This window comes from Meleagris gallopavo, chromosome 6 (genome assembly GCF_905368555.1).
Source record: "Meleagris gallopavo chromosome 6, MGAL_WU_HG_1.1, whole genome shotgun sequence".
Lineage (NCBI taxonomy): Eukaryota > Metazoa > Chordata > Aves > Galliformes > Phasianidae > Meleagris > Meleagris gallopavo.
Window position 1 is genome coordinate 8,167,219 of NC_139409.1, and position 16,010 is coordinate 8,183,228.

Here is a 16,010-nt window from a genome sequence, read left to right on the forward strand (position 1 = left end):
CTCCCAGATGATGAAAGCTTTTAAGAAGATCACTATGGGAGTTTCAGGAAGGTAAACAAATCACAAGGTAGCTTCGGCATGTAAAATTACTCTGAGTCTCTTGAATTAAATCCAATTAATCTCCTTTTTATATCAGTATAGGTCCCTATAGGCCCAGAGCTGTGCTTATACTTTTCCAATATGACTATTTTTCTGTAAGCAAAAAGCTCCATCTGACCAAGAAGTTATCACAGAATCACAGAATCATTAAGGTTGAAAAGCATGTCTCTCAATGCCACATCTTCATGTTTCTTGAAAACCTCCAGGGACTGTGATTCCACCACCTTCCTGGGCAGCCTATGCCAATACCTGGCAGCTCTTTCTGAGAAGAATTTTCCTAATACCCAATCTGAATTTCCCCTGGCACAGCTTAAGGCCATCACCTTGTCATATCAATGTTACCAGGAAGAAGAGGCCAACACCCACCTTGCCTCAATCTCTTTTCAGGGAATTATAGGGAGCCATAAGGTTTCCCCTGAGCCTCCTCTTCTCCAGACTGAACAATCCTAGTTCCCTCAAATGCTCCCCGTAAGAACTGTGCTCCAGTCCCATTATAGCTTTGTTGCCCTCCCGTGGACACACTCCAGGGACTCAATGTCTTTCTGTAATGAGGAGGCCAAAACTGAGCACAGTGCTTGAGATGTGGCCTGACTAGTGCCACATAGAGGGACGTGGATCACCTCCTGCCCCTCATCTTCATCAATAAAGATACTAAACAGGACAGGCCCTAATACCGACCCCTGGGGAACACCACTAATGACTGGTCACAGCTGGATTTAATTCCATTCACCACATCTCTCTGTGCCCAGACATCCAGCCAGTTCTTTATTGTTATTATTTTTAAAGATTTGTGAGATCTCTGGGTTAAATGCAGTGCACAAATACAAATAGACCTATTTCAGCTGCTACACTACTGAAAGCAGAACTTTCCAAATATACCAAATATAGGTTTGACAGTTATCTGATATCATGGATCACAGAATCACAGAATTGTAGGGGCTGGAAGGGACCTCTAGAGATCTTTGGGTCCAGCCCCTGAGAAAAGCACACTGATCAGTTAATAATTATCTTAAGAGTCATCAATAGTCTAAATTTGTTACACCCCGGTCTGCATATCTGGGACTAGCTCTCTTCCTCACCTTTCCTGGAATGCCAGCTATGATGAGCAAGCTATTTTCAGTTTCTCACTAGGAAGCTACCTTTGGACCAGTTCCTACGCTAGTTAGTATTTTGCTGCAGTAGAAAATTCAAGATTTGGCCGTAGGAAACCTGTTTTCTTGGCATCTTGAGCCAATTCCTTATTAGTGTAGTTACTTCCAATCATCTGCTATGTGCTGTCTGCAGTGGCCTGCATAGGAACATCTATGAAGACAGAGTTGTTGTGACACTTGTCTCATGACATGCCTCTCCAGTTCTTCACTTTGAAGGTCCACTGAAAGGTGTGCCTATGATGACACATCTGTTCTGGTATTTTTTTTTTTTTCTTCCCCGTATAAAAAGTAATGTGATAAGTTCTTGTCGCCGTGCCAGGACGTCACTCGATACATGTAGAGGAGAAACAGTTTAAAGCTACTTGACTAACAGCTTCCTCTGTCAAATATGACATTAGAGTTATGATTGTCTCTTTTTTATCTCTTCACTTTGATGACAGGCTTATCTGAGGTAGTGAGACAAAGAGCGGAGTTGATTCAGCCTACCATGCTGTGCAGGTGAGAGTTTTGAGATCAAGTACAGCTGTTCGAAGGGCAAGTCCTGGTGCTGAATGACAGCTGCTTTCATCAGAATCATGGCTTGCTTTTTTTTTCTTTCTTTCTTTCTTTTTCTTGTTCTTTTTTTTTTCTTTTTTTTTTTTTTCCCCCTCTTCTTTTCTTTCTTTCTTTCTTTTTTTTTTTTTTCCTTGACAATGCCAAGAAATTCAATTGAGGAATGTACAAGCTTAAATATCAAAATGTGACTGCCTGTGTAATAATGTCACTTTGAGCTACTGGCTCCCTTTGATATTCTTAGATCAGATCAGATGCTGCACTTAGAAAATTAAATGTGATGTTGCCGATGCTGTTTAGAGGGAGTGAATCTGTTTGCAGAATCCATGTGTGTCGATCTGACGGTGCAGCATATGACACCCACTGTATCACTGCACAGAATTTCTGGCTTGTTGCTAGAAAAGGAGCCACAGACTGCTCAGCACTGTGCTTATCAATCAGTGTTCACCATGATCACACTTTCCACAACTTCATGACAGAGCAGCACGATATTCCTTCCTTCTCTCCTTCCCTGCCCCCATCACTCACGGCCTCTCCACCTCGCTTCTCAAAAACAATTGTTAGTGATTTGATAAGTCCATTAGCCCACTCTACAAAAGCCTACAGTGTGCATGAACAGGACATTCAAAGAGTGGCTGTTTTGAATTTCCTGGAATACTCATACATGCAGATGTACAATGAGGTTTTGCAAAAGAAGTGCTCAGTTTTTACTGCATGAACAAAATCTCCCATGTAAGCAAGCAAAGAGGTATGTGCTTATCCAAGTATTTATCTATGCCTGCAGGTATTTGAAGCGTGTGCAGGAGTGCAGGGTTTGTACATGCACAGGTTGGACTATACATATATGTTATTAAAAGCTGAATGTATCCGGGCTCTTTCTCACTCTCACTCTGCCTACCTAGGAGAGGATATGTTTCTTTTTAAATCTCATGTCTTCTTGTACTACCTGAACAGAACAACCTGACTTCTTTTTTCTTTTTTATTTTTCCTTGTTGTCTCTTTTGTAACTTCCAGAAATGTTGAGCTTATGACCATCTTCACGACTTTCAGTATTTCTTCTCACTTTTCAACTAAGAAAATTAATACAACCTAACTTTCTGGAAATTAGCAATCCTGAAAATGTGATATTAGAAAGTCTTGAGGATTATGATGCTATTTATAATCAACTTGTCAGCCTTTTCTCCCAGTCTTTGAAGTCTTCCAGTATGGTTTTCGCACCAGGAGGAGACACTGCTTTTCAGTACCATGAAGCACACAAGAGCATAGGAGTTTATCTCATATGAAAGCAAACATTAATCTTGGCCACGAAAAGCACTGAAAATAAAAAAGTTATTTGTAGCCATTATAGGCTATTCAAGTATATGATACTTTTGCAGCTGATGATTGATATTCACTGAACCCTAGAGAGAGGTTCTATTAATATCAGATCTATATTTTAATACCTATTAATATTAAAAGAGAACTGAAAAAATTATGTGAAGCAGCCCAATAAAGTCAGGGGACATGGACTGGTGGAAATGTCTAATATTTATGCGAGTACCCACTGAAGGAAAAGGAAAGAGAAATGCTAATAATTCTCTGTTTCCACATATGCACTGTAATATTATTATTGACCACTATATTAAGAAGAACTCAGGGGCTGATAAACACGAAGAAGAGAGCGCTAGCTGTGAAACTATTCGTGTGTGTTAAGAATATGCCTTTACTCAGATCCTACCCTTGAAATCATGTGAGAGGGTTCACTATATCTGTTAGGATCCTGTTGTTAATGTGAGGGCTACTAGTGCCTTACACTATAACTTATATCACAAGCAAGGCCACTGAACGTGAAGGGATACAAGAAAAGAAAAGCATGTTTCTCATTTTATATCTCCTGGGAGCAAGCATATCTAGCTAATTTAATTTTATTTTAAATAAAGACTATGCACCAAGAGAGCATCTACCATGTAGTACTGCAGTGAGGCAAATTTGCAGTGTATTAGATGTCTAGAGCTGCAGACAGTCAGCTCAGCATCATTTAAGTTCCATTCAAGATTTCATGTACAGATTATCAAGATGATTTCGGAAATCCTCACTGTGCCCCTATTTCCCTCTCTAGATGTCTAAATATCTTAAAAAATCTGGTTTCTTCTCCTTTGACAGAGACTTCCACAACAAGATCCTTTCATTTTCAGATCCAGAGTGATAGATAATTGCTACCGAGGAGCTTTTCACCACAGCCAAAACTAACCACAACAAGTAATAAAAATCCAATAATCCAAATGATCGACTATGTATTGAATAATTCTTCTGAGAGCACAGTGCAATGAGATGCACAATTCTGGGCATACTAAAGACAGACAAAAATTAAAAACCTAAATGAACACAGAAAATGTCTGTCACGTCAGATACATCAACTCTGTCAGTCCAATACATGCACTTAATTAAAATGGTTCAACCATCTGTCCAAGAGGTTGCATGGGAAAACTTCAATTGATCGTCTTGGTTTTTCTGAGTGATAAGGAAGTAGGGATAAAGCTAGCTCTTCTGGAATGGATTTAAGAATTATAAAACTGACAGTTGGGGAATTTTCTACTTTAACTATTTTAAGCCTCTGTCATTCCTTTCTGCAACTTCGATAGAATTGAGCAATTGGAAAATACAGATGCAATTTAAGCATCGAGAAGGCAGGTGAATCATGTCTTTCCATGACAGCCAAGCCTTGTGCCTGGGGATGCTATTTGCTGTGAAGGAGGGTAGGTGATTTCCTGCTACAGCCCTCCCTGGAGGACAGAGCAGAAGAGCAAAGGCAGCTTTCAATTTCCGAAGGGGCTCTCCAGGAGCTCAGTGAACAGAAACAGCGGAGAGCAGAGGTAGAAATCATCACTGCCTTATTTGTCTTACCTGCTTCTTGATCTAACCTGTCCTCTGTGCCACTAAGGGATACATAATCACTTTTATTCACTTGTGTATATTTGCCTCTAGAGGTTTGCCTAACCTTGAGGCTCCTGGGACAAGATTCTGCTCACCTAACTTCAGCTTTTCAATTGGCATCTAGTCTAGGCTGGTCTCAGAATGATAAAATGGCTTGGGTTGTAAATGACCTCAGATATCATCTAGTTCCAGCCCCACTGCCATGGGCAAGGTTGCTAACCACTAGATCAGACACAAAAAAGGTCCCTCTCAAAAGGGGTTCAAATTTCTTTCTGTGAATGCTTATTCCTATAAAGCCAGTAGGAAGAGGTTGGTGCTTCTGGAGGCCTCCAATGAGAAATAAATCCCATTCAAGTTTTTTTTCTTAAAAAAAAAAAAAAAACAAAACAAACAAAACAAAAAAACAAACAAAAAAAAAAAACAAAACACTAGAGGAGAGGTTCCATTGATATCACATCTATCTTTCAACATCTATCTATCTATCTATCTATCTATCTATCTATCTATCTATCTATCTATCTATCTACTTATCCTCTCATGTAAGCAAGAGGCCTTCATCCATGATATGAGCTTCATGGCTGCTTCTTTTCCCATCCCATACCCTTCCTGCTTGATTTTTCCCGGAGTCTTTTGATTAGAATTTAAGGTGGGTTGTTTATTCTTCTATTCATTACATTGCCACTGCCCTCTGCCATTTGCCTCCAGAAGATACTGTTCTTCTAGCAGCCATCTACCTGGAAATGCCCTAAAGAATCAGATCCAGGGGAAAAGGGTTACAGATTCTTCAAATGGAAAACACTTGTATGAGAAAAAAAAGAGCAGAGACTATTCTCCCTCTTGCTTCTAGGAGAACATTTTTCATTTTCTAGATAATACAGTAATGTCATTCACAGGCCTCTAAAATGAAAACTTAATCTCATAAGAGCAAAGTAAAGCCTCCATAGAGTGATCACTGAAACAGGTATAGATGAGAGTAGGAACAATCCCATTTGTAATCATCCCCTTAGGTCCTCAAAACCAAAATGGTGAGAGCTCAAACCCTTACCCATGGCCCTCTCGCCAGCATCTGTGCTGTTATCATGGCTGCCTACTCTCACCAAGACACACAGGCTCCAGTGGTATTTTATATTCCTTGTTGTGGGAAGAGCTTATGCCTACCCATTGCTTCACTAACAGCTAGAGAAGACGACTGAGCCAGCTGAGCAGTGGTAGGAGCAAAATGAGTACTTCTTCGTCCTCCTCAGTAGCCTCAGGAAATAGCACAGCTGGGGCACACCCTACTTGAACAGCAGAGTGGGTGGAATGGAGCTCACGAAGTCTGTCTCTGTCCTTTCAGACCATTAGCAAGATTCCAGTCATTTGGGTGCTTACAAAATGAACAGAATTTTTTATATGGGTCTAGGAACTGGAAGCAGCCAGAGCAATTGATTAGTGTGTGCATGCGTTGGTTTGCTGGTGGGAACTTCTGCAAATTAAAATACTCAACAACACTTCTCCATGTGTCCTGGGACTTCAGCTCTGTCTGTGACTGTCTGCTTTGGGCTTTCAATCCATGAAGAGCTTTTTAAATATGAAAATGACTGCTGAGCAGAGCATTTTCATAGGTGTTGCTCTGTTGTGAGGCAGAGGAATATTTCTCACAAGCTTGTTCCAGTCTGAGTTCAAAAGTATTGCATGGGGACAGTCTTGAGCCAGCACATTTTGGTGCAAAGTTCACCATAAGGCCTGAGGAGATAACATCAAGTGGAACTTTTGGGGAGAGTAAGAAAAGAAGGGATGTGAAGCGACCAGTTAAGCTGAGCTTGCTTCTCAGCTGTTCCAAGTAATGCCTTGTGATATTATTTACTTTCCCTGTCTCTAGCCTCCCTAACCACTTTCTCTTCTCCTACCATCCACCACTGTTCCTCCTTGCTCCCATACTGACATTCCTGCTATGAGTGTAGAATCTCTACCCCATTCCTCATGACTAAACAGTCTCTAGAGTTGTTGCCAAATGAGGCCAAATCCATACATGTATTTTTCACCAGTGTCAATGCCTTATATCTTACCATCCACTCTTTATTGTTTTCATCTCAAACTCCACAAACAACCTCCATTGTTGTCCTGCCCACAGTTTCTCTCTGCTTGTGAGATTTGCTGTATGATGTGCATGAACTTGGCGAGTAGATGTAGTCACAGATTAGAGATTTTGCCCATGTTTGACAATGGACATCATTCAATTATGGCATTAGGCTCTGTGCATGTTTCACTGTCCCAGCAGATCTCAGTGACAGTCCAATTTCTTGTGAAATGTTTTTTCCTTGATGGCCTTTTCCCAGAGGGTTAGTACTATCTATATGAGCTCACCGAAGCAGAACCTTATATTCTAGCCACATCAAGCTTGATGTATTATTATCCTAAACTAATTTTCTCATTTAATTTCAGGAATATAATCAGTTGTATGATTCGTTTCCATTGACAGTAGCTACTGCTTGCTGTAAATTACACTCTACAGTTATCATATTGCACTTTTTAAGTAATAAATAGATTGTTCCCACCCTGTTGGCTGATGGACTGGTTTAGAAGTTAAGATCTTTGGGTAAGCTGGGGAGAGTTTACAAGAAGACATATCATTCTTAATATTTAAAATACACTTCAAGATGAATGACTAATTGTATGGGAATAATGTCATCTGTATGTTTGTATAATAGCTCTGTGATCAAAGACAGACTTCTAAGATATAATCTAAGTTCACTTAAATCCTAATGAGAAATTACATGGGAATGTTGGTATTTCAACAATCCACAAGAGTAGCTGAGCTCAATTATCCCAATGTCATAAGGGGTTTGTTTGGATAATTGAGACTTCTGACCATTGAGACCATATTCATTCTAACTAATATACATGCAGGGATAAATCTCTACTTTGAGGAAGAGGGAATTGTGAACAGCTATGGTTTTGGATAATCAAGTTACACAGTAAACCTACTTCGGATTCCCATGGATCCATTGTGGTTAATAAATAAATAAGAAGGCGGGCCTGGACCTCTTCAGAGGGATTCACCAATTGGTTCATAAACACGATCAAGTTAGTACAGAGATAAATGACTCCACCTGTTACCCAGCCCTGCAAAATTTATCAACTCCAGATTAAAATCTCTTTGACTATCCTTATGATGAAGTTCATAATTATGAAAAAATGTATCACATATTACAAGTCAAAACAAATACTATTCCTTAGATTAGTGGACCAGCACAATTACACAAGTCTGCCTGATACTTTCTCCCTGAATTAATTAACAGGGTGCAAAAATGTACTAAATTCTTTCTAAGGGTGAAGTCTTTCTACACTTGCTATCTTTCTGGGTCTCTCTGACACAAAGGAGGTATTGGGGCCAGCTGGACATGATTCACTTCATGCTCCCATGGTTTCAGAATCATCCCAAGATAATAGAAAGCATGAAGATGGGAGTAGAGATATGGGCAAAGAGCTCACTGTTTCTATCCGAAGGCTGTGAAAATAGGTCAGATAGGTTTGTTTGTCTGTTAATGAAGTCTGTGAGACTTTTCCCATTTCTTATCTAGGAGAGGGCTCTTTTAGCACCTAATGTCATCTGACTGGATGAAAGGATAAAGCAAGGTATGAAATCTTTAAAAAGATGTGTGATTGTGTGCAATAATGCAATTTTCAAGAGCACCTCATGTTCACAGCTCACTGAACGTTAGTGAAGGCTGTGTTCACAATTCACCTCAACGTTTCTGAAGGCTTCACTTTAAATTGCAAAGATTTAAATGTCCTTCACTAGTGTTAATAAGCCAACAAACTACAGAAAAATGAAAGACATCTTTCTGCTACTCTAAACCCACAACAACTGCATGTTTTGCGTACTGCTTGAATTTCTGCTTGATCTCTCTCTAAAATAATAATAAGATGAATAACTGGAGGAACAAAACTGGTTGCATACAAGCAGAAACTGAATAGAAAATGTTTCTTTTATTTGGACAAGAGAAGATAAAGAAAAGATATGATAAGAGATCTAAACATCCATGAATGCTGTGAATAATATAAAGAGGAAATGATTCACTGTTTTTATAATGGCAGCAGGCTCACAAATAAAAGGAAGGATTTTTTTGCACAGTGGAAAAGTACTAACCTGTTGCTACAGGCTGTCATGGAGCATGGAAATGCAGTGAGTTCAAAATGGCTAGAAAATTTCTAAGCAGACAAAATACAGAATGATGGCTATTAAAAATGATGACCTATGTGTAAATATGGGCCTGGAAATATCCTCTATCTGGCCCAATTTCCTGTGTAAGTGTAGCTATTGCGGCTATTCTTACATTCTTACATGACTATTCACAACAGAAGATCCTGTAAAACAGCATGAAGGAAGCCTCTAAACTTTCCAAAATGGTTTTTCAAAATGTGAGCCCAAGAATTTTAATCTATGGACATGTAATCTAAAAATCCTTAAGAAATGAGCAGCTTTCAGAAGATATAAACAATGAAATGTGAGTACTTCATGAAGAAGGAGGCAGCAAAGGGCTATTTAGAACTTGTAGCATATTTATTTATCATGAAGAGTAGGAAATTAAGATGAGTCCTCAGCTCATCTTCTAAATTCTTACATAAGTCAATTAGAAATCACAATTAAAATCAGATTCATCTAGCTTCCTGCTATATAGTTCAGAAGTTAACAGGGGCAGCACATGGCACAGCATCTATGCCACCCTTGGAATTAACTTGGAGTTAAATACGGGAATCTGACTTGCATTATGTACCAGTGTGTCATTAAGAATATGGGCAGACGTTACACAGGACTTGTTCCCACTTGATTGATCATAGTTCTATACTATTTTGGAAGTTAAGTACTTTAACCTTTATGCCATTGCTGCTTGGTGTGATGTAATATTAGAGCTCCTAAGTGCATTTCTTATCAGAAGCATCTTAAATCATGCACGATTTAATCGAGTTATTAAAAAGTAAAGTTTTCTCTATTGGCTTAGTCTTTTTTTCATGCTCAGTCACTGAGGTCCACTAGTAGGAGTCAATCAAATTAAGGAGTGATTGGCTTCTTGCCTTGGTTTGCCTCAGTGAACCACAACCCTCTTTCTCTGGGTCTGCCTCTTTGGGATCTAGTCAGCCAGGCTCCATTGCAGAAATAGGTCAGAGGACCTGCTGACAGGACTATTTCATGGACTCTCCCCACTACAACATTACCTACTCACAAATATGAAATTTGGCAAGGAAGAGGAGAATCGATGTGAATTCACAACGATGCAGTCAAAAAGAAATTCTGTTTTGTTTCAGTAGACAGTGTGAAGCAAGCAGACAGTGGGTCCTGCCATCTGACCCACTTTTTGTCCGGTTTTTACAAGGTGACCATTCCATAGATCACATTCTTTAACACCTGTTCTTTATAAAGGGCCGTGGAGAGGTGTATTCAAATTGTATGCAATAGCACTTTGGATTGGAATTGGTACCGTCAGTGTCATCCAAGTTCAAGACACTGATATGGCAGATTGCCTTGCAAATCACCCAGAGCCTGGATCCTTGTCCAGTCAACTCTGAGAGACAGACACAACCTCTGAGTTATGTATTTAGTGTAGGTGGTCTGGTCACAACCTCTGCTTCTATCTTAGACCTGAATAGAGCATGATAGCTCCTTTTCATTTTATGATTAATGATGGATCTTAACTCTCTGGCTCACATTCAAAATAATGCTCAATATGTCAGATTTGTCTCTTTTCTATTCTAATCCATTAGGTCATAGTGGAGGATATGCATCACCCTGGAGATGGCATCATTAGTTTCCACTCTGGGGTCTGTAAGAGGCTCATCAGCAGTAGGCACCAGATACTATTAAGCCTTCAGTTGTCATGACTACCTTCCTTCCGCCTCACTCGTAGAATTGTCTTGGGAGATTTAATGGAGAAGACACTGGAAATCTTGCATCGCTGCAACTTCTTTTTAACCGGTTGTGAGATCCTTGGCTTTCTGCACCTTCCCTAGGAGGGAATTTCTTCCTGGGGTTCCCACTGGTCACTTTACAACAAGAAGCAAAGGATGAATCTTGGGTGAGAGAACAGTTCTGGAGAAAGAAGCAAAAAAGAGAAAAAGACAGAAGCACATGTATGAGGATAAAAATACATGAAGACTATATAGAACAGTTATGTAATGACAAGGAGTTGAGAAAGTAGGGAATGGGTTGAGAGGGAACAGAACAGACAAGAGTCATGGAGCAGATCTGTTTTTCCCTTTTTACTCCAGCAGCTACTGTAAAAGAAGTCTGTAGAGCACAACCCAGAAAGAAGTAGGATTTCAGAGTTGTACAGAGAGGAAGATCTTGTCTCCTAAGTTACAGGAACTGACTCACGTCTGGCCCTACATCAGTCACTCCTGAAAGGCAAGGTGAGACCACTCAGTTTTTGCCTGTTTTCCGTAAGTCCACTAAGGAAGACAGGAGGAGACCTATTTCTCTGACTAACACCAGAGAGTCTGGGCCTGTGAGCTAATTCCTAGGGTTAAGCAGAGAGGTTAGGACAGCATGTGCTCCAAAGATGACACCTGTCAGTGATGTCCAGTCTGCCACTGAGGAGTTGGTGCTACCTGGTGTTACCGCACATGGACCATAGAGGAAGAACAGGAATATGAACATTTATTGCAGAGGCCTTAGATGTGCTATGAACTTACCACTTAGCTTAATCCAATGTAATACATTCCTATACCTTTATCACAGTGCTTGGTATTCTTCTCCGACAGGTTATCTCAGTCTGCAGAAAGCCTACATGGCTCTTATTCTCAGGCACTGGCACCTAAGCTGTTGTTGCCTTTATTGTAGGTGCTTGCCCAGTCATTGACTTCTGCCTCCTTGCAATAAGCTTTGGGCTCTCATGGGTCTCTCTCTAGCAAAAGCACTTAAAATACAGGAATCTTTAAGTGCTGAAACTTTAACCACTGAGGTCACTGGGACAATCTGTGTGTCTATGCATGCGTTGCTTGACTGGGGTCACAGGCAGCAAGCAAGCCAAGTCAGTATAGATTATCTCCCCATCTTTCTCATTCACTAACTCCTAACCTGACTGCATACTGACTTTGCAAACGATGCATTTACCTTGACTTAGCTATAAGGAAGCCTTAGATTTTTCTCCTGTAAGACAAATATTGTCATTTTAAACACTGCTGCAGCAATGGCAGGATGCTGATTCACTGATGAATCTTTATCTTTTCCTAAGGGAATGATTCTCCATCGTGCACTTAACCTACCTGCATGGCATCACTGAACAGAGAGTGCTTCTGAGTGAGCAGGATAAACAAAGAGCGTGCAGACCTATTTTTAGTTTTAATTTAATTGCCTGTTTCCTAGGCTTGTTCTGTGATGGAATGATTTTTTATTTATTATTTATTAGAATATTAATTAAGATCTTATATTTTCTTGAGATTTGTTTCCTCTTCAGACGAAAACATCGTCTGCTCCCTTTTTCCCTTAATGTATAAACCATTTGCTACGTGTTTACAAAATGATATCAAGAGTAAATCTAGTCCTGATAAGCTGCCTTGACAAGGAAATAACTTAGCATTCAGTGCTCATAAGGGAGGGTGGGAGAGAAAGAGAGGAGAGCGAAAGGATAAGATCTCAAATGAAATCAGCACAATGTGCTCCTTTAGGATTGGTTCTAGAGCAGATAAGGTTTCTATTCCTTCATAAGCAGGTCAAAGAGTCTCGGCATCAAAACTGTATTTACCAAAGTTTTCTGTCATTTGGTGAATTGATCGCACATACAGTAAACAAACCTTTGTAAATATGAAACCAGATTAGCATTTTCAAGTTTTTCAAATGCAGCATTCCCTTTAAAATGGCTGGGCATTTTTCTTAGACATTTAAATCCTATGCAAATAGTTACAGCAAATATATGAATCAGAAAAATGCACTTTCAACTGCAGTGACCACTCCTTTCTGTATCTCCTTTTATTTGAAAATAGGCAAACACAGTACTGAGTTATTTCTGTTTGCTTTTTTTCTGTTGAATATTTTTAATGGTTTGTACTGACGGAGGGAAAAACTGATGTTTAGTTAAAGTTGATACAACCCACAAGTGGACATGTCAAAACAAGCTATAGAAAGTTACTTTTGATGTGTTTTATTGAGATATCTATGGTACTTTCCAATTGCTTTATGCCAAAAAAGGCAGCTCTACTCAAAAATTGTTTCTTTTGAAAACAACAAATACAACTTTTGAGGCTTTTAAATATGTTTCAGTATATTTAAAGGAACCTTCTTAAAGCTGAAATTATCTGTTGCTTGGAAAGAAAAAGGCAAGTAATACAATAAAATCAGTTCAGCAATCTTTACACGAAGTATACAGTTTCATTAAGGTGGTGATATCAGGTCATTGTTGTATGCCTACATGCCCTCTTGTCTTCAGTCCCTGTGTTTGCAGGAGTTAAAAAGTAACAGTGTGCAGAGAGCCAGCTTGTTAGCTCTGCGATCTCTAATGCTCTGAGCCAAAACTACAGTGCACTGGATGATACTTGGGTGTCCTTTCTATTTTAGGATCCTTCCTCCTAGCGCAGAGAAATAATCCAACCTGAAATTTTCCAGGATTTTCTGTTCCCTTCTTTTTCAATCAGACCTTAAAACTGCTACCAAGAGAAAAAAAAAAAAGAAAAAAAAAAAAAGAAAAAACTCATTCTTTTTCCGTACACAGAGATATGGTTTTCCCCACCTTAAACATACACGATTTGAGTTCAAAGGCTCAGCTTCCTGAGTGATAGTAAAGGTCTGTTGTTTAGCCAAGGGATCAAGAGGATACTGGGCTCTGAGATGTCAGAAAGCGTGTCTAGACAGAGGTGGGAGGTTTCGAGGTGGAGGTGGGAGGAATGGTAACCTTGATACTCAAATGTCCTTATCCTCGCTGCTATAACCTTACAGGGAGAAAAAGAGATGGAAAAAGCCTCATAAAATGGCTTGTGAATTTTATGGCTGGGTGCGCCAGGAGCCCTCACAGAGCCACCCATCCCTGGGATGGTGCTGGGCAGAGGAAAGGCATTTGGCACTGCTGGGAAACCCAAGACAAATGCTACCAGAGAAGCTGAGGTGATGCCCAAGGGAGAGTCCCATGTCCCCTGTCCCAGGAATATTAGCAAATATCAGTCTAAGGAAAGCTTCCTTACTTTGTTCAGGTCTGGGATGAAACTCTAACTCTGCCACACCAGCATTACACTTTTCAAGTAGTTTTGCTGGATCACACCTATCCTTATCACCCATAACAGAGACTGGTTGATGTTCCTGAGGCCAAATGGGCAGATTGGTTTGTATCCATGCCATGCGTCAGGGGCAGACTCTGACACAAATAATCTATCTACAGTTTTCCTGGCAAAGAACCTATCAGTCAGTGTAGAGCCAAGGTCGGGCACCTGTAGTCACGAACACAGTGGAGAGTGACCAAAGTTCCCCCAGGGAAGGCCAAAGTATTTGTGGCTCCATACAAACCTATGAGAGATAGCTTGTTTCCTGAAAATCTTCCTGCTGAAAGATCTGGACAAGGAGAAGGAAAGCAATGGTTTGAAGGTGCAAATGAACTTCATTAAGCTTTGTATGATTTTGCTATTTATACCCAGCTAAATGCCATATTTACCATACTCCTGGTCCTCCACCGGATTGGTGCCTCCTTGCAAACTCTTTGTGTTCTCTTCCCACCCACAAAATTACCCCTTTGAGTGCCCTCTGAAAACATTCAGACTTTTAACGTTCAGCGTCTATATATATTTGTGTCCTTGAGTGATGAGGCCCGCTTTAGAAAGAACTGGAAGTAGATAAGACATGAAATCCATCATAGTAGTGGAGGGTGGAGAAAAAAAAAAAGAGAAGTGGAAAATTTGCAGGTTGCATTAATTTGTACAAAACGTTTACATGTGTTTTGATAAAACTATTGTCATTAGATATTGTGCCCTCCGGTAACTTACACAGCTTTTAGTGCAATAAGGTACTGTCATTTTTATTGTTTTCACCGCTGTTTTACTCTTTTATTAGCTTCTTTATGTTTTATCTTTTGACAGATGCTGGTAGCTTTCTCCTCTCTTGTGCATCTGAGCCTCTCAAAACATAAATCTGCTGATTTAGAAGTAATAGCTAGAGATGTTACAATAGGATTATGAGTGCTCTTTTCTGCATAATATAATCATTCTTTAAAATACTTTTTATTAAATAATAAAACCCATGTTGCTCACTGTTGTCATTTGTTACTTTTATTATCTGCATGTTAAGTCTTTTTTGACACTATTATTAAAATACGTTCATGAAGGTTATGATGAGTTGCACTGTAAAAATGGCATTAGAAGAACATGTCTCATGAAGAAAGAATTTACATTTTGAAAAATGAATCTGTGTATGACATTGAATCTAAAGGAGAGTGAAATGCAACTTTGAAAATATTTTAAAATAAGGATTCCTGAAACATTCTATCAAGATCTGAGCAGAAAGTATTTTCAAAATGCTGATGGTATAGTGGTGCCTGCAGTGAGTTATGCTGGTTGAGTTCTGTAAGAGGAACATGTCTAGTTTTACATGTTAGCAGGATTGGGCCCAGTCTGGCTCATCACTGTAGAAAAGCATGCTTGCTGCAAGCCACTAGCTGCCAGAAGTGAACAACCTGCCAGTGTGTGGGTGAGGTTAACTCTGCTGTGGAACAAAAATTAAGAGGACATCACTATTTTTTGACAGTGGAAGGAACCAGATCAGGTTTTAACTTGACTGCAAATTAAGAGCTCACTGGGCATAAGAAGAATACCCCTGCAAAGAGCAAATAGTCTGAGCAAGAAATGTGTGCCTGATCTTGCTCTCTGCCTATTAATGGAGTCATTAAAAAAGCTCATGTCCTACTGTTGGTGAAAATGCTGCCCATGACTCACGGGCTGTATCAGCACCGCATGTGGTTCTCTGCCCACAGCCAGCCTAGCTTGTGCTCTTGACCTGTGTGCCAACGTTGGGCTTCCATTTAAAGCTCAGCCTACCTGCCGAGTTACTCTCTGCCCAGCCCATAGGGTTCAGGAGACAATTCACTCCCATCCCTGCTGATGTGCAGACTCACTGTCGGCAGGGCAGGTAGATCCAGCTGCTGGAGCCAGCTGTTGAAAACCACCTCTGATGCCTCCAGATGCCTGTGATATTGACTCCATTTCTGGGAGTCCTGCCACACAGCTTGGCTCAGCCAGCATTTCCTCCTTGCCTCTTTTCTCCAGCCCAGAGCTGGAAATCCCCACGCTGTTCCCCTCTCCCCCAGCCCTTGCCCTTGGGGCAGCCCATGCCCACCTACC

At 40.2% G+C, this 16,010-nt stretch overlaps 1 protein-coding gene across 1 annotated transcript in view; it reads right to left on the reverse strand.

Annotated features, from left to right (window-relative positions):
- Positions 1-490: 490 nt before the first annotated feature.
- Positions 491-16,010, reverse strand: part of LOC146544067 (uncharacterized) — a 59,085-nt gene continuing 43,565 nt past the window's right edge. The window contains 1 exon segment of the mRNA XM_085226938.1: positions 491-574. Within this exon segment, the coding sequence (XP_085083064.1) occupies positions 491-574 (84 nt within the window).